Source organism: Hakea prostrata, chromosome 9 (genome assembly GCF_041222555.1).
Source record: "Hakea prostrata isolate BN-2017 chromosome 9, UWA_Hpros_2, whole genome shotgun sequence".
In the NCBI taxonomy this organism is placed as follows: Eukaryota; Viridiplantae; Streptophyta; class Magnoliopsida; order Proteales; family Proteaceae; genus Hakea; species Hakea prostrata.
This window is the reverse complement of record NC_142608.1, coordinates 19,731,221-19,753,395: the sequence shown is the minus strand read 5'-3', so window position 1 is coordinate 19,753,395 and position 22,175 is coordinate 19,731,221. Positions and strand designations below refer to the sequence as shown.

Here is a 22,175-nt window from a genome sequence, read left to right as displayed (position 1 = left end):
CACTACTCTCTCACGTCACCATTGGTATAAGATTTGATGCGTGTCAAGGATAATCCTAGGCCCAATGCAATGTCATATGGTTTCGCACAACATGTGGTATATATACTTCTCCTATGGCATCAACCAACTCGGTTCAGTATCCAATGTCTCCCCTTATGCCTAGTGCCCTGTTGGTTCGATACTTTCCCACCTATGAATGGAATCCTCAACAAGAGGCATCTGTTGGACACCATTCTTTAACCCAGTGGTTATCCACATATAATGGATAGGATGCTCTCCATGTCCTCTCAAGGGTTTATTATCGGTCTTGAGTGCCCATGAGCCCTTATATATTATATGCAACCCTACCTCTCTATGATGATAGTGGGCCTGCTTGACACACAGGACCCAACCACTAACATCCCGGGTTAACCGGCTTCAATACCCCTGCTGAAAGGATAGTAGTATTTATGAGGTCATCTAACCAAACACTTCTAGATATGCCCTAGATATGTCAATCAGTGATCAGGGAAAGCACCAAGGGCACCATAGGAATGCGTCACATACCGCCTCCTCTAGTGTCCTATGATAGAAATGCCAAGAGGGCATTCCCCATTCCCAATCACAATCTAAACAATCACATAATGTCACTAGGACAACCCATTACCCTAGTTTACAACATAAAATAGAAGGAGAAATTTAATTCAATATCATCTATATAATATCATATCAATAATTTAAGTAAAAAAAAAAAACTCAATCCATTAAATCTCATCCATTTCATACATTCTCATATCACCATTTAATGAATATTAACAATTAGAAGCTAATTTATTTATTTACCTTTCAACAATCACATACATAACCACAAGATAATACTAAAGCAATGCAAGATATCAATAATGAAAATTAAGTAACATCATTATACATGTAATATAAGGTTAAGTATATTCCTCACCTTTTACTTTGATCATTTCTCCAAAATTCCAAACTTCATTCCCACAGCTTGGTGTCTAAAGATACTAGATACATAAGCCTATTTATGCAAAGAAATAATTATAAAAAATTAGAGTCAATTTGGGTTTCAAAGGATATCCCAAAATCTTCCCACAAAAACAGAATTCTGACCATTAGTTTAAAAAGGGGTAGTTCTCAACCTCATTAGTGAATGGTCTCTAATTCGCCACCGATTCGAAGTCTAAACGAAACGAAACTTTGGGGGAAGCTAATTGGCAGTAAAATGATCCTACAAGTACCTTCAATTTGATCCAAATTAATCTAGATCAAAAAGGCCCAAATTGGCTCTCCTAAATCACCTGTGGGTAACTTGGAGAGTCAAATTTCGAAATCTTTCGCAAGGAGACAAACCATTACTCTCATACTCAAGGGAAACATTAATACAATAAAAGATGATCATCCAAGATACCTAACACTTTTCCTTTTCAAGATCTCACAAAATAAGAGAAGAAAAAGTACTCCCAAAACCATGTATAAGAGAAGGATTAAAGAAAACTAACATTTCTTAATGTTTTCACAAAGATTCGAATCACAAATCACCTTCGAAAGGATGCGAACCGCTCTTCTTCTTGGTTTCTCCTCTTCCTGTAGCCTCAACTTCGTTCTAGCATAAAGAAATGTGGTTACGAGTGAGTTAAAACATAAAATAGGGCTTAAAAACCCAAAATTCCATTTTTGCCCCTAAACAAAAAATGGGGTGGGGGTTGGTTCACCCAATTGGCCCAACTTACCATCCATGGTTGGACCCCCAAACAGACTCCGAATTCAGTGATTTTTGTCTTGTTGGAAAGGTCTTTCAATGATCTTTAATTTGATACCTTATTCGCGTTAATTGGATTCTCCATCGCCGATATACGAACGTTCCAAAATCACCCTTTTAACACCATTGTGATTAATCTTTTCTCTTCACTTAAACTCTAAGAGAGTTGTTGAGTCATCACAAGGGTCATCTATAAACATTAGTTCCATTTCCAATCCTTTGGGCTCGATTTGAATGGTCTGCAGTTGTCGCCAACTCGAGGCCGGAGTTGTCGGTCTTGAAACCACAGGTTAAAGGGGTAGAAATTCGAGGGATTTCACAATACTGCTATTCACATACTAAATAGAGTTCCCATCAAAGCTATAGATTCTACACCATATAAGTCCTTTTATGGAAAATAAGCCAGTATTGCTCACAGAGTGTGGGGGTGCATTGGTCATATCCTCATTCTTGATCCTAATAGTAACAAGTTGCCATCCAAAACTAGAAGGTGTGTCATGGTTGGGTATCCTCATCTTTCCAAAGGTTATAGGTTATATGATCCTGAAAATCAAGTTATAATTGAAAGTATGAATGTTAAATTTTTAGAAGATCGTTTTGATAGTGGGAGCAATTTTGATTCTGACAAGAGAATTTTGGAAGAGTTGGAAAAAGGTGATGATTGTCATCAAAACTATTTGGGTGGTGAGTCCTTTGATCCTATTGTTTCATCAAGTCCAAATAATCGTAAGGAACCTACTCCAATTAGAAGAAGTGAAAGGATTTCTAAAGCTCCTAATATGTTAGATTATTGTTTATTCAGGCAAAACTTTTGAAAGAGTTAGTGTAAATGAAATTTTTGAAGATCCAGTGACCTATTCTCAAGCTATGTCAGATATTGATTGTCATCATTGGATTACTGCTACGTAAGATGAAATTGATTCTATAAATAAGAATGATGTGTGGAAGTTAGTTGATAAACCAATGAATATCAAAATTGTGGGTTGCAAATGGATCTTCAAAAGAAAGAAGGATATGAATGGTAATATTGAAAAGTATAAAGCAAGACTTGTTACTAAAGACTACACTCAAGAGTATGGGGTTGATTACACTGAAACTTTTTCTCCTGTTGTGCGAATACAATCTATCCGTGCCTTTTGGCGTTGGTTGCATATTTTGATTTTGAATTTTATCAAATGGATGTAAAACTAGCCTTCTTGAATGGGAATATTGATGAAGACATTTTTATGGAACAACCTGAAGGTTTTATTTCAAAAGGAAATGAAGGAAAAGTATGCAAGTTAGAGAAATCAAATTATGGTTTAAAACAAGCTTCAAGGCATGGAATTTAAGGTTTCATATTCAAGTTACTAGTATTGGTTTTATCCAAAATACTGTTGAAGCTTGTATTTATGTAAAGAAAGATGGAGAAAATGTTGCATTTCTTACTCTTTATGTTGATGACATTCTGCTTGCTGGAAATGATATTGCTATGTTGGTGGAAATTAAACAGTAGTTATTTGACAAATTTGAAATGAAAGTTTTGGGTGAAACCTCATATATTTTGGGTATCAAAATTGAGTGAGATCGTCAAAATAGAACTTTGAGTTTATCTCAAGAGAAGTATATTCATACCTTACTAAGTAGGTTTCATATGACTGACTGCTTGGATGGAAAAATTCCTTATAACTATCTTAGACCTCTTTCTAAGGAAGATAGTCCTAAGTCTAAGAATGCCAAATTGAATAATTTATTATTTCCTTATGCATCTGTTGTGGAAAGCTTGATGTATGTGATGATTTGTACTCGTCCAAACATAGCATTTGTAGTTGGCATGATCAGTCGTTTTCAAAGTAATCCTGGAAGAATGCATTGGGTTGGTGTGCAATGGATAATGAGGTATCTTAAGCGAACAAAAGGCTTTAGATTGGCTTATCATTCTGATAAGCTTGACCTCATTGGATATTCAGATTATGATTATCAAGGGTGTGTTGATAGCCGAAAATCTACCTCTGGCTATGTGTTCACTTTGGGTGGTGGTGTTATTGCTTGGAAAAGTAAGAAACAAGAATGTGTTGCTCAATCAACGATGGAAGGCGAATATATTGCTTTAAATGCAGCTGCCAAAGAAGGTGTTTATCTTCAAAAGTTTCTGTCAGAATTATTGATAGTGGATTGTGTAAAGAAACCTATTCCACTTTTGTGTGACAACAATTCTGCAATTGCCATCACAAAAGATCCAAAGTGTCATTCTCGGGTCAAGCATATAGAAGGTCGATATCACTCTATTCGTGATGTGATTACAAAGCAAGATGTTGTCATTGAGAGAGTGCCATCTAAGTCAAACTTGGTTGATCCCTTCACAAAAGGTTTGCCTTTTGGTGTATTTGAAAACATGTAATGGATTTGGGATTGTGTTAGGCTAAGTGGGAGACTATAGAAATTATGTAGCCCAACACATTTCATTATATTACTTGCACATTCACATTGGACACTTGTAAGGTTATTTTAGTTATATGTGGCATTTATTGTTTATGATGAATTATGTGGTTATTTGGTCCATTGGATTGTTTGAACTGATTTTATGGATGATCATTTGGTTTGAACCACTTTCTCATCCTTGACTTGACTGTACCCATCATAATGTTTTATTGTGTAAATATACATTGTTGGACTATGATAGGTTTGAGGGGTGCCAGTTAAAATTGCTCAGACTATGGGAGATATGAGGATTATAATGTCTCTCTATGATTAGTACACTTTGAATCTATGGAGTCCATCCATGTAAAGATTATGTGTATGTTGAGTGTTGATCTTAGTGACTAGTGCTCCATTGCCAGTGACTTGACAATTACGAAAGTGTACGCATACCTACGGACTGCCTTTTGAAAGGATCTATTGATAAAATGGTTTTGCAAATTTGTTTTATATATTAGTAAAAAACTTATCTATTTTCTTCTCTATTTTTTGCAAAACCAATTTGTTTTCTTTTATTTAACGGCAGTTCTGTAATTTTGTTCCCTAAATCTTTTGGAAGTTTTTTAGTAATTGTCAAGGTAAGCTTTGATGGCATTCTGGATATGAGCATTAGTGGGCTAGAATCTCACTTAGGGCGGACTTTATGGCTTGTCATCTCCACCCTAGAGATATAAATATCTCAAGGTCGCACAGGCAAAGGGATCTTAATTTTTCAGAAGCTCGAAATGCCAAGTGAATGTATACTTGTCCAGCTGGGGTGAGTACCCTAATTGCTTGTGAGATCCTTGGCATCGAACGTGTTTCTTATTGTCGTGTTCATCTTTAAGTTTCATCCTTGACTTTTGCTTCAGTGGTGCTAGATCTTCCTTTTTCTTTTATATCATCTCTACACGGTTGGAATTTATCTTCCAAGAGGTGTGTTAATTCTATCATGATCTTGTCAAATAGTAATTTCTTCTTTTATAGATTAAATAATCTTGATTCTATCTTTTAGCTAGTTTTTCTAAAAGTTACTCATAGGGTTCAAGTGACTGAGAAGAGCTGGGCATTTATGGTCCACCATATTAATGCTATAACTAGATGAACCCCTTCTAGATATGTGATGGAGGAGTGTAAGGGAACACGATCCTCTACCCCGATAGGTAGAGGATCCAAACTAAAGGTGGAAGGGGCAAGGTCGGCGGATTGTAGAGGACTTGGGTGAGTGGTGAGGTTGTAGGTGGAGACAGAAGGGGTTAGACTAGGTTTGGTTTGGGAAGATGAATATTATAGAAGTATTATGAAGATTGTAGAAATTATTTGGATATGATTCAATGAGGACAACCCTGTCTTTATATAATTAAAACTAACAATATTAAGCATAAGGGAATGTTTGTAATAAAAAAATTCAAAGGGGTGTAAATGTAAAGGTTTGTAACTCTAGGAAATGTACATTTAATTTGTTCTAAAAGAAAACAAAGGAACAAAAGAGAGAAGAGCAGAGTGGACCTTTGCAACACAACTCCGGTCAAATCCGACAACTCAATTAGGCTAGAAGAGGTAAAAAGATACAATTTTTCTTGCATTCAAAAAATAAAAGATTGTACGAGTGCATAAGACTCGTGTTTAGCAAGGTCCAAAGAGGGTCAGTGTACGCAACTTTACCCTTATTTCCACAAAGACTACTTCCAGTATAATATAATATATAATCATCCTCAATGACCATTTCAAATAATCAAATTAAAGTACTCTGTAACAATATTTAATATCCTAAGTGAAGAGGTCATGATTCAACTGTCCCAAGTAGTATATTTAAATTATATATAAAGTTATCTCAAGGATGTAGTCAAGGTGTGCTTAAACTTGTCCAAATGAACGTTGGATCAAAAAATAATTATAATATCAATTGAATAAATAAATTCAACAATCCTAGACTTAGACAAACTCCAAAACCTTATATATACACATTATTACAACAACACAAAAGTCACAACTATAGCTACACAAATCCTCATTTGGTTTTGGGGTAAGAAAAGAAAAATCCTCATTTAGCGTTCTCTAGTTACTTGTCACCCTTCTTGGTTCGTAGTTTTTCCTCAAGCTTCAACTAGAGATAATTCTGAAGATGGAATTCCAACGAATAGCAACCATTGTTTTTAGTCTTGTTGTCTTTGTTGCCATATTCAATCAAGGTGGCGTTCAGGCAATAAGGTTATTATCAGAAGATTTTGCAAGTGGGAGCCATTTTACAAAACATCCTTCTGTTTATGAGAAGGCCAAATCGAGTCTGGATTGTTGGCTTGGTCGATTATCTTCGGGGCCAAGTCTTAGTGGTGCTGGAAATTAAAAAATGTGAAATGTCAATTTCTGATATGGAAGACTTTATTCTTTTTATACGTGGGGGTGTTTCTCATATACTTACTCGACGCCAATAGATGTGAAATTTCTGTCTCCCATAGGTGGTGGGGCGGTCATTCTGTGCCATATTGAGTTCGGTTGTAAGAACTATACTCTTAACATATATAAAATCTTTCTTCCCATTTATTATATACCTCCGAAAGTTATAAGTCAATGTGGGAAATTGTATCAAAATTTGTTATTCTATTCACTGATGCATTTGTTCATTTACATACCTTGAAAGTTCTTTAATTTAAGGTTATAAAAGTAATTGTTAAGAACTTTATGCAAATTGCTCTTGGAAATAAATCTTGGTTGTTATCCTTGAGGGGTTGTTGCTCAGCTGGCATGCATCCCCTTAGGGCTAGAGGTGAACATTATATGTAAAAGATTTGTAAGATAAATCCCGTGGCTGCTTTATTTGTAAATTATATATATAAGATATCCCCTGAGGATGTAACAAAGGTATGCATAAGCTGTCATGAGCAAACCTTAAATTTTTTTTTTTTTAAAAATCCCAATGTCCCTCCATATATTTAAGTTATATATAAAAATTACCTTGAGCTCAAGGTGTGCGTAAACTAGTCCCATTTCAAGATTCAAGTCAAGTAATATGTTTTTTATTTAAATCTAAGAAAAATAGAAATTATGTTTGCTGATTCTCTAGTAAAGAAGGCCTTGTCAATGTCATGTATGACTGACAATTTGATTAGTATCCAGACAACTTAGAAAACACAAATGTGTTTCCCCATAGGAATGTAACAATTGGAGGGTATTTCTAGGTTTTGAGCATAGCCAATGTAATTTTTCAAAATTTAATATAAGAATAATAATTTCAAATATTCAAAGTTGTCGGTCATTATTCAATACAAATTCAATGAACAAAATCATGAACAACGTCAGAAAAGGAGTGGAATTCTTATTTTAATTACAAAGCTCTTCTTGGTTGGTTTCATAGTTCTTTTCCTGATCATCAACCAATGATATTCCCAAGTAAAAAATTTTGGCAAATGGCAATCATATTTTTCTTGTTTTAGTTACTGTAATAACTTAAGTTGGTGTTGAAACAAAAAATGTATTATCATAAGATTTTGCAAGCTATTGTGCATTATTTTACGAAATATCCATCAATTTATGGATGGTCATCCGTCCAAAGTCTTGATGTTGCCTGAAACTAATATGCATGGTTTTTCTTCTTTTTTTTCCCTTTTTTCTCTTTTTTCTCTTTATTTATTTATTTATTTATTTTCTTTCTTTTTCAATTCATTTTTTCACTAAAATGATCATTATATTAAGTGAAGAAGAAATATTAAAAAATACATCAATAAAAACCTTATAAGGAACCAACCTCCCTTACCCACAACAATTGTTGCCCCCAATACACCCTTCCTCACTAGTTCCTACTCAGATTAGAAAACCATTAACTCATAAAACAAAATCTAGGACGTCTAGAGGCATCCACATCAAGTTCATTAAGGATTAAGCTGACCAAGGAATGTTAATATCAGAAGTTCCTAACCTAGCTGCCAAATTTGCCAAAAAATCTGCCCACTGTATTAGTTTCACGATAGCAATGTGAAATCTTCAAATCTATAGTCAGCAAATATTCATGTAATTTTCTCCACATATAAAAGATATACCAAAGTATTTTCTTCTGTTGTATTAAAGTCACCACAGCTTTTGAATTAATTTCTACCCAAAGCTTTGTAATTTGTAAATGCCTTGCCCAACGTAATCCGTGAATGAAAGTTTCCAATTCAGCCTCAAAGTTGATTTTAACATCTACAAAAATACTGGAATTGAAAACCACCGTAGCAACTTCATTTCGAAATACTCCTCCACTGCCAGACCTTCTTAGATTGCCTAAAGAAGACCCATCAATATTTAGTTTTACCCATCCTGCAGCAGGAGGACACCAAAAACTTTCTTGTGGAGGAGCAACACTAAAGACAGAGAAGTGAAGGCCCAGACTTCTTGCATCCGAAAAAATGGTAGGAGTTACTTTTCTCCCATCCATTTTAAAGCCAAATTGTACTAAGTCTGAAAAAATTAAACTCACCACCTCATTAGTCCTAAAATTTAAATTTTCAAACCGGATTTGATTGTGGACCATCCAAAGAAAGTATAAAAGCAAACAACATCCATTAATTCAAGCAGTCCGTAAAGGAGATTGTGAAGCCTGGTGTTTCCAAGCCTTGAACAACTCTACAATCGAATCTTTTACTGTCCAACTATAACCAAACTTTGCTGCAAAAGCTTCTCCACATTCAAGTGAAAATGAGCAATGAAGAAAGAGATGGGTTGGCCATGATTGGCCCTAATAAAGTATTTGTTGATGAGTGGCATTTCGCTTAGGGCTGCAATTGGGCTGGGCTGGGCCGGGCTTTTGCAATCCCAAGCCCAGCCCTATATGTTCTAATCTGAGCCCATTCCCGCTCTAACCCTAGTTCAGGGCCAATGATTATTGTTCTTGGCCCTAAGCCCTATAGGGCCAAGCCAAGCCCATTCCCGCCCTAATTGGTCCTAATTGGCCCGGGTCAGGATGGGTTGGCCATGATTGGCCCTGACCCTGATTAGCCCTGATTGGCCTTATCCCTAGTCCTGATTGGCTCTAATTAGCCCTAATTGACCATGTCCCTGGCCCTAATTGGCCCTGACCCTAATTAGCCTTGTCCCTAGCCCTGATTGACCCTATCTTGGCCCTAGCCTTAATTGGTCATATTCTTGGACCTAAAATAAAAAATGTAAATTTATATAAAAATAATAATAAAAAAAATAAAAGTATCATAAGTAAACTAAAAATAAAATTCATAGAAATATAAGATGATTCAAGCTCATACAAAATGATAAAATAGTCAATAAGTTGATAGTGTTGCTTAAAACATAAATAAATTCATTATCCATAATTCTATATTAATATCTGAAAGTCTCTCATTGCTTTGATGATGGAAATTGAAAACCTCTCCCATTACTTTGGTGATGGAAATTGAAAACCCCTCCCATTAATCCTTATTCAACAAAAAAAATTCATATTCAAAACTTTGTAAACAAGTAAATCAACGATAATTTAGTATTGATATTTTTTTCCGTAGTTAAAGAAAATTATATTTTAGTTACAAATAGCTATCTGATGTTAATAAGTTTTTTTTTTTTTTTTCCTGAAATATCACATTGGAGGCAAAAGAAGGATGTCAATATTCATGATGAGAAGTTAGGGTGTAGATTTGTTAGATATCAATTCTCTATATACTAGCTTTTATTATTTATAATATATCATCTCGCCTTAGTCAAAAAAAAATCAATGATTTTTTGAAACTAAAAATGACTTAATTCGAAAAATATAAATTATCTTAAAAATAATATAAAAAGTGAACTCATAGTCTAATATTATCAAAATGACTGAAGGTCAAAGTCGAGACTTATAGTTATATCAATGTTAATGTGAAGATTATGGTAAAATTCTAATACATGATTAGGGTCAAATTAACATTAAGACTAGAGCCAAAATTAGGGTCAAGATCGGGCCAAAATCAGGTGGATGCTTACTACATTGGTAATGAAGATATAATTTATTTTTATTAATTTTTTACAAAACATACAACAATAACAACAACAATAAGCCTTGTCCCAACTAAATGGGGTCGGCTACATGGATTCTTGCCCTCCAATCAATTCTGTTCAAGGCCATGCTAGATACAAAGCCTAAGCTATACATATCATTTCTCACCACTTCTCCTAAGGTTATCTTAGGTCTACCCCTAGCTCTTCTAGTTCCTTCAATATGGATTATATCATTTCTCCGAATATGAGCATTTATAGGTCTCCGTTGAACGTGGTCGTGCCACCTCAAACGACTTTCTCTAAGCTTATCACTTATGGGAGCAACTCCCAGACCAACTCTAATATGATCATTTCTTATCTTATCCAACCTAGTTTTGCCACTCATCCATCTTAGCATCCTCATTTCTGCTACACTGAGTTTATCTATATGATTCTTTTTAACAGCCCAACACTCTGCATTGTACATCATAGCTGGTCGAACAACGGTCCTATAAAATTTTCCTTTAAACTTTAATGGAATACGCCGATCACATAAGACCCCAGACGCACCTCTCCACTTCATCCACCCTATTTAATTCTTTGGGAAACCTCATCCTGTAAATCACCTCTTTTACTTATAATTGAACCTAGGTACCTAAAACAATCACTCTGAGGAATCTCTTTATCGTCAAGTATCACCATCTCATCATCTGCCCGATCATGACTAAAGTTACAAACTAGATATTCTGTCTTCGATCTACTAAGTTTAAAGCCTTTTGATTCCAAAGCTAATCTCCATGATTCTAATTTGGTATTAATCCCCACTTGGGTCTCATCAATCAACACAATATCATTCGCAAAAAGCATACACCAAGGGACCTCATCTTGAATGTCTTTGTAATTTTTTACAAAACATGATCATGTTTTTAAAAATTGACAGGTGTCAAATATTTACCCATGTGGATTATAATTAATTCATCTCCATATGGGTGGAGGGTTCAGACTCAAATCATGGTCAAAATCATGGGGCAAGATTAGGGCCAATATCAGGGCTAGGATCAGGGCCTAAACCCAGGTCAGAATCAGGGCCAAAATTAGGGCCAAAATCAGGGCCAAGATTAAAGCCAAAATCAGGGACAAGCCGGGATGGGCTGGGTGGGCCAGAGAGTAATCCCAGGCCCACCTTTGGCCCTAGTTCAGGGCCAGAATATTTTGGCCCTAACCCGCCCTTAGGGCCAAAATCTTTAGCCCAAGCCCTATTCGGGCTCAAGGCAAGCTTAGGGCCGATCTGGGCCGCCAGGGTCAAACTTGCACCCCTAATTTCGCTTAGGCCATCTTCAACCACGCACTATTCGCACTTCAATTTCTAGATATTCTTTACCATGATCTTCTACTACTTCAAATAAATGTTCGTCTTGTTTTCTTGATAAATTACACAAAAAAACTTATTTACCAATAAATGAACAATTAGTGCATCACCACTTCATTTAAATTTTGTGATATTTAGGGACCTCTCCTCACACTTCCACCACTAGACATAAATATTTCCTAATATTTGTGGATGATTTGCCAAATTTATTTGGATATATCCCCTTGCCAATCGTCATATGCTTTATAACATTTTTTAACAATTCAAAAATGTGGCTGACAAATGGTTTTTTAGACTTATTAAAGCATTACAATCTGAACCAACGGGGGTTGGTCCAAGTGGTAAGCAGCTTGGTCCTCTTAAGCAAGGTTCTAGTATTGAAACCTTGTGGATGCAAAAAATCCCTGCTGGGAGACTCACCCACCACAGCAAGATGTGCGTCCCGGGTCGAACACCGGATTAGTCAAGGAAAAGCCTTGGAAACCGGGGTTGGCAAAAAAACAAAAAAAAGCATTACAATCTGATTGGGATGGGGAATACAAAAAATTAAACACCATCCTACAAACCCATGAATTAATTATTCACGGAATTGCATGTCCCCATACCCATAAACAAAACAGGATTATTGGATGAAAAATCCATCACATAGTTGACACGGGTCTATGGTTATTAGCTCATGCCTCAATGTCATTAACCTATTGGACCTATGGCTTTGAAATAGTCGTTTACTTAAATTAATTGATTACCAACCTTAGTCCCTCATCATGTATCCTCATTTCAAAAATAATTTAATATGAAACCCAAATATCACTTCTTGACAGTCTTTGGATACACATTTTTCTTGCTACTTAGACCTTGTAATCCACCAAATTTTTTATGCATCTCCGCCATGTGTGTTCCTAGGATATAGTCATATTCATCTTGGATATTGGTGCATGAATTTAAAAACAAATCGTATGTATATTGCATGACATGCACATTTCATAAAAGATTGTTAATGTAACCAGATGGGGGTGTAAACAGGTTAATATTAGTGGATTAGGTCAATTTTTTGGTTAATTGCAAATTGACAATTATATTGGCAAATTTGAAGTAAATAAACAACTACAATCAACCATAACACACAATTTTAGAGTGGTTTGACTTAGCAAGTCTATGTTTATTCTTCTCTTGGCCTCAAGAGAGATTTTCATTAGTGATTCTCTTTCAATATGATGGGTAGATAATCAAACCCTTATAGTGTTTGTTGGTTTAGGACAAGAGCACTCTTTTACAATCTTTGTTTACCTTGAACAATAGCACCCTTTACAATATTTGTAAATGGGAAATAACACTTTCTTCAAATTCTAATCAACCTAGACTAGAATTACAACAACAAATTACAAGAGATAGGGAAAGGTATTACCTATCAAGGGGTGTGATACTTTAGCCCTTAAGTGAGTGTGATGGAAATGGAACAAATGCTTACAAGAAATGATTTGCGACACCTTTGAATGCCCCAAATGCCTTCAATCATGTCAACCTTACTTCTATAAGCTTTTTTTTTTATTCCTTGGAATGATCTTCAAAGAGTAGATGCAGATGAAAGGAAATAACATAAGAAGTTTTTGTAAGATTTGAGAGCTTGGAAGTGTAAAGCAAGTGGATGTGCAATGTACTTTGTAGAGGCTCTCAAATTGGGGTGGTTGTGCTTAAAAAGATGACATTCAAGTGCCTTGGCCCAAGTCCTAACAGATAGAAAACAATCATATTCTAACTGAAACGGCTCGTTGGTTGGGAAAAACTAGTTGATGGTCTTTAATTAGTCAAACGATGCACTGTTTGGACCAGACGACGTGCCGATCAAGGCGGTGTGCACCATTTTGGCCAAATGGACCAATCTGCTTGGTCTCTGTAATGCAAACATATTCAAAGAGCACATCATTTGGGTGTAACGGTATGCCTTTCAATGTAATGGTGAGCCATTTCCATGTAATGGTGCGCCGGTTTGCAGTTCAATGTAAAGTGAGCCATTTGGGACAACAAGCTTGGACTTACACTTTTCATGGGATTTTTGGTCTCCTAACCAACCCTGTGTTCACATAGACACTCCTAGATTGTCCTAGGCCATTCTAATGACCTTATGCACATGTTTTATAATGAAATGAATGCAAAGTACATGTTTATATGCATGTGAAGTGTCCTAACCCTAAGGTCTTCATCTTGAGTTTGATTCTTTTTGAGTTTTCAAGTCTTCAATTTAATCATCAAGTCCTCATGTCCATCTTGGCTCAATCTTTATATCCAGCTTGATTTGGTTTTCACTTGGGCTTGGACATCTAATTTTGAGCCAAACTTGTTCCATTGCACTTGGCTTGATTCTAAGCACACACAACTCAAAGTACACATTAGTACCTTATGTTTGTTATCATCAAAACCAATGGAGGTTGAGGTGGCATTGATGTGGCAATGCTGACAAAGTATTTCCTTAACAAAGATAAATTTATTTTTATGACTTTAACTTCAAAGTGTCTATTATGCTTCCTTCACCTATGCTATGGTTCACTGTAATTTTAGTGCCTACATTCCCAATAAATAACTTAACAAGCAGTAGTGCTGCACTTGGTGCATCCCACACTCTTCCCCAGTCCCCTACTCCAATTATACACCCTAATTCACATGTTAATAATGCAACCCCAACATTATTGCCTAATGATAATGTTTTAGCTATATGCATAGAGTGGTATAGGTTCAAAAGACCCGTTGTCACATCCTCAACCAACAACCTTGGAAGAAGTACAAGCATCTCAATGAACCCACCACATGCCGCTTAGGCATAATCCTAGATCCTCAACAAAATATCCCTTGCCTTCAGCAAAATGTGGTTGAGTCAAGTATGGAGAAGGAGCCCACTTGTTTCACAAAGGAGAATAAATATGCTAATTGGTGTGATGCAATGCTAGATGAGTTTATTGCTTTATTGTCCAATAAAACCTTGACTCTAATAATATTCACAACTTTTACAATATAGTGAGTTGCAAGTGGGTCTACAAAATCAAGAGCCATGCGGATGACATAGTGCAACATTATAAAGCATGCCTTGTGGCAAAGGGCTATAAGCAACACGGATGGGTCGATTATACAGGAACATTCAACCCAATTGTAAAGCCCACAACAGTAAGAATAGTTCTCTTATTAGTGATGACATCTAATTGGTAGCTAAAACAACTTGATGTTAGCAACACATTTTTACGTGGGTCACTCACATAAGATGTCTATATGATGCAATCCCTTGGATATACAGAAAAAGAGAAACCAACTCACATTTGCAAACTTCAAAAATCACTTTATGGTTTGAAATAGGCTTCCCGTACTGGGTTTCAAAGAGTAAGTAGTTACTTACTTGCACTAGGATTTGAAGGCTCAAAAATAGATCAAGCTCATTCATCCTATGCCAGGGAAATCACAAAGTTTATCTTTTGGTTTATGTCGACGACACATTGTCTCTAGATTGGATCCTACACTACTTGCAACAATAATAGCTACATTACAAAAAGAGTTTGCAATACGGGATTTGGCAAACTTGCATTATTTTCTAGGCATTGAAGGAGTTCTTCTATCTCAACAACAATATATAGTAGCTCTCCTACAAAGGATAGGAATGAATGGAGTCAGCAAACCAGTTCATATACCAATAGCTACACCAACACACCTCTTTCTGTGTCACAAGGAACTCCGTTGAGTAATGCTTCAATATACTTCTGTACGTCACCTTAACAAGGCCTAACCTATCATTTGCAGTTAACCAAAGTCTGTCAATTTCAAAAAATGCCAACAGATGAATGTTGGCAGACTGTGAAAAGAATCCTACAATATTTCAAATAAACCTTAAATCATGGGTTACTATTGTTAGAGAGTTCCAATACACGTCTAATGGCATATAGTGATGCTGACTGGGCTATATGCTTTGATAATAGAAGATCCTTATATGCAGTCTTTATGGGGGATAAATTGATTTCCTAATCAGCTAAAAAACAGTCCACTACAGCTCAGTCATCAACTAAATTTTAATACTAGGCCATAGCATATTCCACATTAGAACTCGTATGGTTACTATACCCTTCTAGGTGAACTTGGGGTTCAAATCACTCATCCACTAGTTTTATGGTGTGACAATTTGGGAGCTGATACTTAATGCACAACCCACTATTCCATACAAGAACAAAGCATATCGAAGTTTACTTTCACTTTGCCCAGCATTTAATAGGCCAGGGCAGGTAGCAAGTTAAGTTCCTCAATACCAAAGATCAACTTGATGATATATTTACCAAAGCTTTATTAAGAGTGCAGTCCCTAGACATCAAACATAAGTTTTCACAGATGTTCATCTTTCACTTTAGAGGGGCTGTTAGGAAACTGAACTGATGTAAAACACAATTTTTAATTCTTCCAAATTTCAATTCGAATTTCAAATGCATTTTTGACTTGTTCAAACTCTATCCACTAACTGCTACAGGATAGAGTTTGAAAGAAGATGAAGCTCTTAGTAAACATACATTTACAGATTTTAAAGCACCCATTACCCATGAGTAAAGCTTTCTCCCAAATCTTCTGCAACTTTACAGGTTTTAATTTTCTATGGAATTTCTTTAATTTCTTTTTCTGGTACAACGGAGCTTTTATATGTGGGTGAAGGGAACTATTATACATTTTTTTTTTTTTTTGGTAAACTGATATTTAATTAGAGAACTGGCAAGAAAAAGCCAAGACATCCTGAGTACAAGCTTCAAGAAGCCAAGGAACGGAATTAGGCCACACAGTCCAACTTGCCACAGACTGGGCCTTCCTAGCTAGGGAATCGGCTACCAAATTAGCCCACCTAGAAACATAGTGAACTGACCAAGACGGTTCAAAAGCAAGCAATTGTCGAACATCCTCTACCACGCGAAAGGCATCTCGTTCAACAGGGAGAAAAGGGTCATCAAAACAGTGGATCAGGTTAAGAGAATCACTCTCAAAAATCACATTTTTCAGCTTCTCTTTTCAGCCCAGAAAATCGCCTCTCTAAAAGCAAGGGCTTCACCTGTGAAGATGGTAGAAAAGGCACCAGGGATCGGCGCAACAAACAGGCATAAACCCGAGGAGTTTCTTTGAATGAAACCCATACCAGCTCGCTCCTCATCTACAGAAAAGAGAAAAATCGGTGTTGATTTTTGTTGCAGAGCCAAACGGAGGGAGCCACATCCTAGGGATTTCGTTGCCACCGTTCCCTGAAGTACGAGTGATCCTCCCAAAATCATGGTAAGCATTCCAAGGTTTCTCAACAATTCGATCAGGGTTCCATTTCAAACCATTGAAGCACAGGTCATATCTTGCTAGCCAAGAGAACCAACACGTAAAGGAGAACAAGCTGAAAGGCTTCCTTGCTAGCATTCGAATCTGGAAAAGGCAGTTTTCCCCAATCGCTAATAATTCTTCTCAGAGATCTCTGCTCCTGTAATCCTACCGCTTCAGACAGACCTGTACCAAACCAGATTGCTCGAGCCATATCACACTTGAATAAGACATGATCGATCGATTCCACTTCCTTCCCACATCCGATGTAGGTAGGGTCAACTCTGATTTGTCTAATTTGCAGATTCTCACCTGTAGCCAATGCTTGATTCATTTCTCTCCACAGGAAAGATCGGATTTTAGGGTAGCATTGAGCACTCCATATCTTCCTCCAAGATTTAGCCGGAATATCTTCCCAACTGTGGCTACGAGAAGAAGATGGAGCAAGCAAAGCTTGAAAGTCCCTTCGATTGCATTGCAAATGGTAAGCAGTCTTTACTGAGAACACACCATTGGCAGCACCTCCCCATGTTACAGTATCATCAGCTGGTAAGCGCTCAAGATGAATTTTTAGAATTGCCTCAACTTCTTGGGTTGTAAAATTGTAATGAGTTCATGTTCCAAGATCTTGAGGTGGGATCGATAAGATCGGAAACCCATTGAATTGAGCACCAGGTAGGCTTATCCGAGAGGACCCTAAAGTTAGGTGAGTCTGGGATCCAATTGGAATTCCAAATAGGGGTGTTAACTCCATTGCCAATTAGAGAGATAAGCCCCATATTAAGAATTTCTCTGGCCTTTGATTATGCTCGCCACGCCCAAGAGGAGCAGGAACCTTTCCTAGCTTCCATGAAACTGCAATGAGGATAATACACAGCTTTGATGAACTTTGCCCAAGTAGAATCAGGAAAAGCCCAAAGACGCCATGCCACCTTGGATAACAATGCCCGATTGTGAATAATAGGATCGTGGAATCCAAGACCTCCCTTTTCCTTGGATCTACAAAGCCTAGACCAAGACATCCAATGCACCCTGTGCTCATCTCCCTTCAGACTCCAAAAGAAGTTTGAAATTGATTTCCTTATGTCATTATGAAGATCCACTGGTAGAAGAAAATGGGACCCTGCGTAAGAAGGAATAGCAGAAGCAACCGATTTAATTAAAGTTTCACGCCCAGCTTGAGAAAGTAACTTGGCTTTCCACCCTAGAGTTCTCTTACCAACCTTTTCTCCCCCATCTTTGAAAATAACCGATTTCTTTACTCCAAAATCAGCAGGCAAACCCAAATATTTTGATGGACCCTCGCCATATTTAATTTTGAGCACCCTAGAGAACCATCTTCGGAAGCGCATAGGGGTATTAGGGCTGAAAGTAAAAGATGATTTGCCTTCATTGATAGCTTGACCACTGGCTTGACAATACAGGTCCATGCAAGCTTTAAGATGGGTAATCTGATGAAGATTAACTTCTGAAAACATTAAGCAATCATCAGCAAAAAGGAGGTGGGAAATGCGGGGAGCCCTGTTTTTCACACTGATGCCTTTGATTAAACCTTGATCTTCTGCCACAGCCATAATAGAACTTAATACCTGGGATCCAAGGATAAAAATAAATGGTGAAAGGGGGTCACCTTGTCGAATGCCGCGAGAGGGACAAAAGGAGCCTTTCTCCACCCCATTGACCAACAACGTGTATGAAACTGATGAAGTACATTCCATAACCATATCAACCCACTTCGAAGAAAAGCCCAATTTCAGTAGAGCAACTCTGATAAAAGGCCATTCAAGCCTGTCGTATGCTTTACGCATATTCAACTTCATGGCAAGAAATCTCTTTTTCCCTTTTTTTCGATGTTTCACATAATGAAAAATCTCATGAGCCATAAAAACATTGTCTGAAATGAGCCTATCAGGAACAATGCCGATTGGGAGGGGGAAATAATACCTAAAAGAGAATTTTTGAGTCTTTCTGCAAAAATCTTCGAGATAATTTTGACCACCACTCCGCATAGGCTGATAGGCCTAAACTGTTCAGGCACTTCTGGATTAGGCACTTGGGAATAAGGCAAATAAAAGTAGAGTTGAGATCTTTAGGCATAATTCCCCTGACAAAGAAATCTTTCACACGACTGCAAACCTCCTCTTTAGTGATATCCCAAAATTTTTGAAAAAATATGGGAGGAAAACCATCCGGCCACGGAGACTTAAGAGGACCCATGGAGTTAAGAATAGAGAGAATTTCCACATCATTAGGAACTCTACATAGCTCCACATTTAACTCATCATGAACAAACGGTTGTACCCCTTCCAATGCTTGAGCCAAGGCCACCTGTGAAATACCCTCTGAAGAAACTTCATCTCTGAAGTGATCGAAAAGGATAGCATCCAATTGACTCTCACTAGAGGTCCACAACCCATCCGGGTTTTTAAGTTTCAAAATTCTATTTTTCTTCCTCCTGTGGATGGTAGAGGCATGAAAAAATCCAGAGTTTTTGTCGCCCAATTTGACCTAGTCAATCCTAGATTTTTGGTGCCAAAGCATCTCCTCTCTAGCTAACTCTTCATCAAGAAGTTCCTTCAATTTATCTTCTTCTTCCATACACTCCACATAATTTGCCCTTTTTTGAATCAAACCAATTTGAAGCTTCAAGTCCTTAATTTTTTCTTGGACTAGGCCAAACTCTACCTTGTTCCATCTCTTGAATTCCTTCTTGCAATTTTCAGATTTCAAGACAAATGGATGAGTATTACTGCTGCCAACAAGAGAGCTCCAACCCTTAGCTGCCACTTCCTTACACCGTGGATGTCTCAACCACATGGATTCAAATCTAAATGGCCGAGACCCCCTTACTTTACCCCCATCTGAATCCAAAACAATTGGATTGTGATCTGAACAATAAGCCGGATTGACAATAACCACCGCATCTTCAAATAATAAATTTCACCTTGCATTAGCCAATACTCGGTCCAACTTAATTCTGATATTCTCCGACCCTCTTCGCCTATTATTCCACGTGAAACAGGGCCCATTTGAACCTAGATCCATCAAACCACACTGAGAGACCATTTCTTGAAATTGTCTAGAATCTTTACCACCTGCCTTGTTGCCACCTACTTTCTCATGCCAGTTTAGAAAGCTATTGAAATCCCCTAAGCATAGCCAAGCGCCATTTCTCTGAGAGCTAACATATATAAGCTGATCCCATACCTTCTGCCTTAGGTGTTTAATTAAATTTCCATACACACATGTCAAAAAGGACTTACCTTCAACAACTACTTCCATATCAAGAATATGAGCATCAGCATAAATTACTTTCATTTGAATGTCATTTCTCCAAAAAATTACAAGCCCACCGCATCCACACACACACATTCATCAAATTTTAACCTTCTTTTAATCTTCAGCATCCTATTCAAGTGACTTTTAGTTTCAGCCAGGAAAACAATATCAGGCTGCTCAAAATTGGAGAGATTTAAAAGAGCACGAATTGCCCGGGGACTCCCCAGCCCTTGGCAATTCCAGCTGATGATCTTCATATGGACCCGTGGGACTGATAAACCCCAGTCTCCACGGGTCCAGATTCTAAAAAATGCAAGTTCTCTTCCAACATCAGAGTAGAAGAATCAGAGATCTCCACTGGTAATTTCCTTGGGCGGCCTCTTCTTCCCTTGGACATCACTCTTGAAGGTTCGGCTATAGTCAAATTATTCCATTTCTGTGAAGTGGGTTGGGCCAAAGGATAATTAATAGACCGTTGAGGGGGTGGGAATTGAATGTCTGTAGTGGGCTGGATGTCACGCCCTCCCAGCCGGTACCCTATCTGGCATACCCGAGAGTGTGATCCACAGCCCGAAGATCAGGTATCGAGTGATCAACCTCCCACATAAACAATAACATAATCATGAACAACCATAACAAGAGTGCGGAAGATAAATCATAGATCCAATAATGAAAGAATGAATCATAAACGAAACGAAAAAAAAAAAAAAAACACATTCACAAAAAAAAAAAAAAAAAGTGAAGCAAAAATCCCACTTTACATCCAGCGGAAAAGTAGCTCAAAAGAATAAACTAGATAAAAGCTAATCCCAGTAGCAAGTACATTGGGTAACTAAATTATTCTCCACTTTGTAGACGACATCCTTGTAAGTATAGATCTCATAGATAGCACAAGGACGCTTCCACTCAATGGTCGGACTAAGCATCGTACAGAGCATAACCACCCGTGGAATCTTCAGAGTAATTGTGGTAACCGCAATCACCTTCCCCGGAGATATGCCTCTTCGCCTTGCGCTTCTTCATAGGGACCGTCATAGTATTCCGTACTGCAGGATAGTCTAACAACATTGTACAATAAAGGAATGAGTTTCAAAGAAACTCGAAGAAGGCGATTAAAATCCATAATAACATAAATGGCGAATTCCGGAACAAACATAAATGCAATATGATATGAGACAAACAATGAATGAATGATTCTAACTCTATGTATGCTGGTCTCTATTGGCGAGACATGCTTTAAGTCATAGCACCGTACTTCTTTAGGAAAGTCCACTCACATCCTCAACCATTTAAGATATCTTGGATTCCCTCCAACCATTTAAGATATCTCGGGCGACCGATTGGTAATGGGTCCTTCATCCCTCGGGACAAACCTTGGCGGGGGTTAAGTCAACACACTCTCTCACAACCATTTGGTATAAGTATCGGCGCATGTCGGGGGTAATACCTAGCCAAATGCAAGTCTTCTACTTGGTTACATCAAGTCAGATCCGGATACTTCCATTCCTCGTCCCGACGATCCTTTCCGGTATCCTTCACACTAGAGTCCTCATAGTCCCTGACTACGGACTCACCAACCCTATTGATCATCCACATATGGTAAACGGGAAGCTCTCACGTCCTTTCACGGGTTGGTTACCGGTCTTAAGCGCCCGTGAGCCCAAGTCTAACCATATGCAACCCTACCAATAAATGGCCCCCACAATGTGATTCCTGTCCTCTCACGGGTTGGTTACCGGTCTTGAGCGCCCATGAATCCCCATTGCTACCACGGGTCGTTCGGTCTCAATACCCCCTCCGATTAGGGTCCGACATAACAGGACATCCTAGCCAAACACTACTAGACAATCCTATATATGTCATCCAACAGTTTAGGAAGGTGTCCAGAGGGCATCTCCGGAAACATCCCATAATATTCCCGTAGTAGTCCAAGGACAGAAATGTCAAAAGGACACCTCTCCTTTCCAAACCATACGTAAGCATACACATGCATCAATTCATATCATCACATATATGGTAACTCCATATATGGAAAGAAATCAATATTTACAATCATTTGTATAACATTGGTAAGTAAATCATACA

At 37.6% G+C, this 22,175-nt stretch overlaps 1 protein-coding gene and 1 pseudogene across 1 annotated transcript; one reads left to right on the top strand and one right to left on the bottom strand.

Moving 5' to 3' along the window:
* Positions 1-3,389: 3,389 nt before the first annotated feature.
* LOC149004951 (secreted RxLR effector protein 161 pseudogene) lies at positions 3,390-4,136 on the top strand (annotated as a pseudogene).
* Positions 4,137-18,755: 14,619 nt separating this feature from the next.
* On the bottom strand, positions 18,756-20,129 carry LOC149004950 (uncharacterized). The gene is made up of 3 exons (XM_089135749.1): positions 20,075-20,129; positions 19,369-19,672; positions 18,756-19,266 (listed from the first exon to the last, which is right to left on the bottom strand). Exons 1-3 carry the CDS (start codon positions 20,127-20,129, stop codon positions 18,756-18,758), a joined length of 870 nt encoding a protein of 289 aa, XP_088991875.1.
* Positions 20,130-22,175: the final 2,046 nt, after the last annotated feature.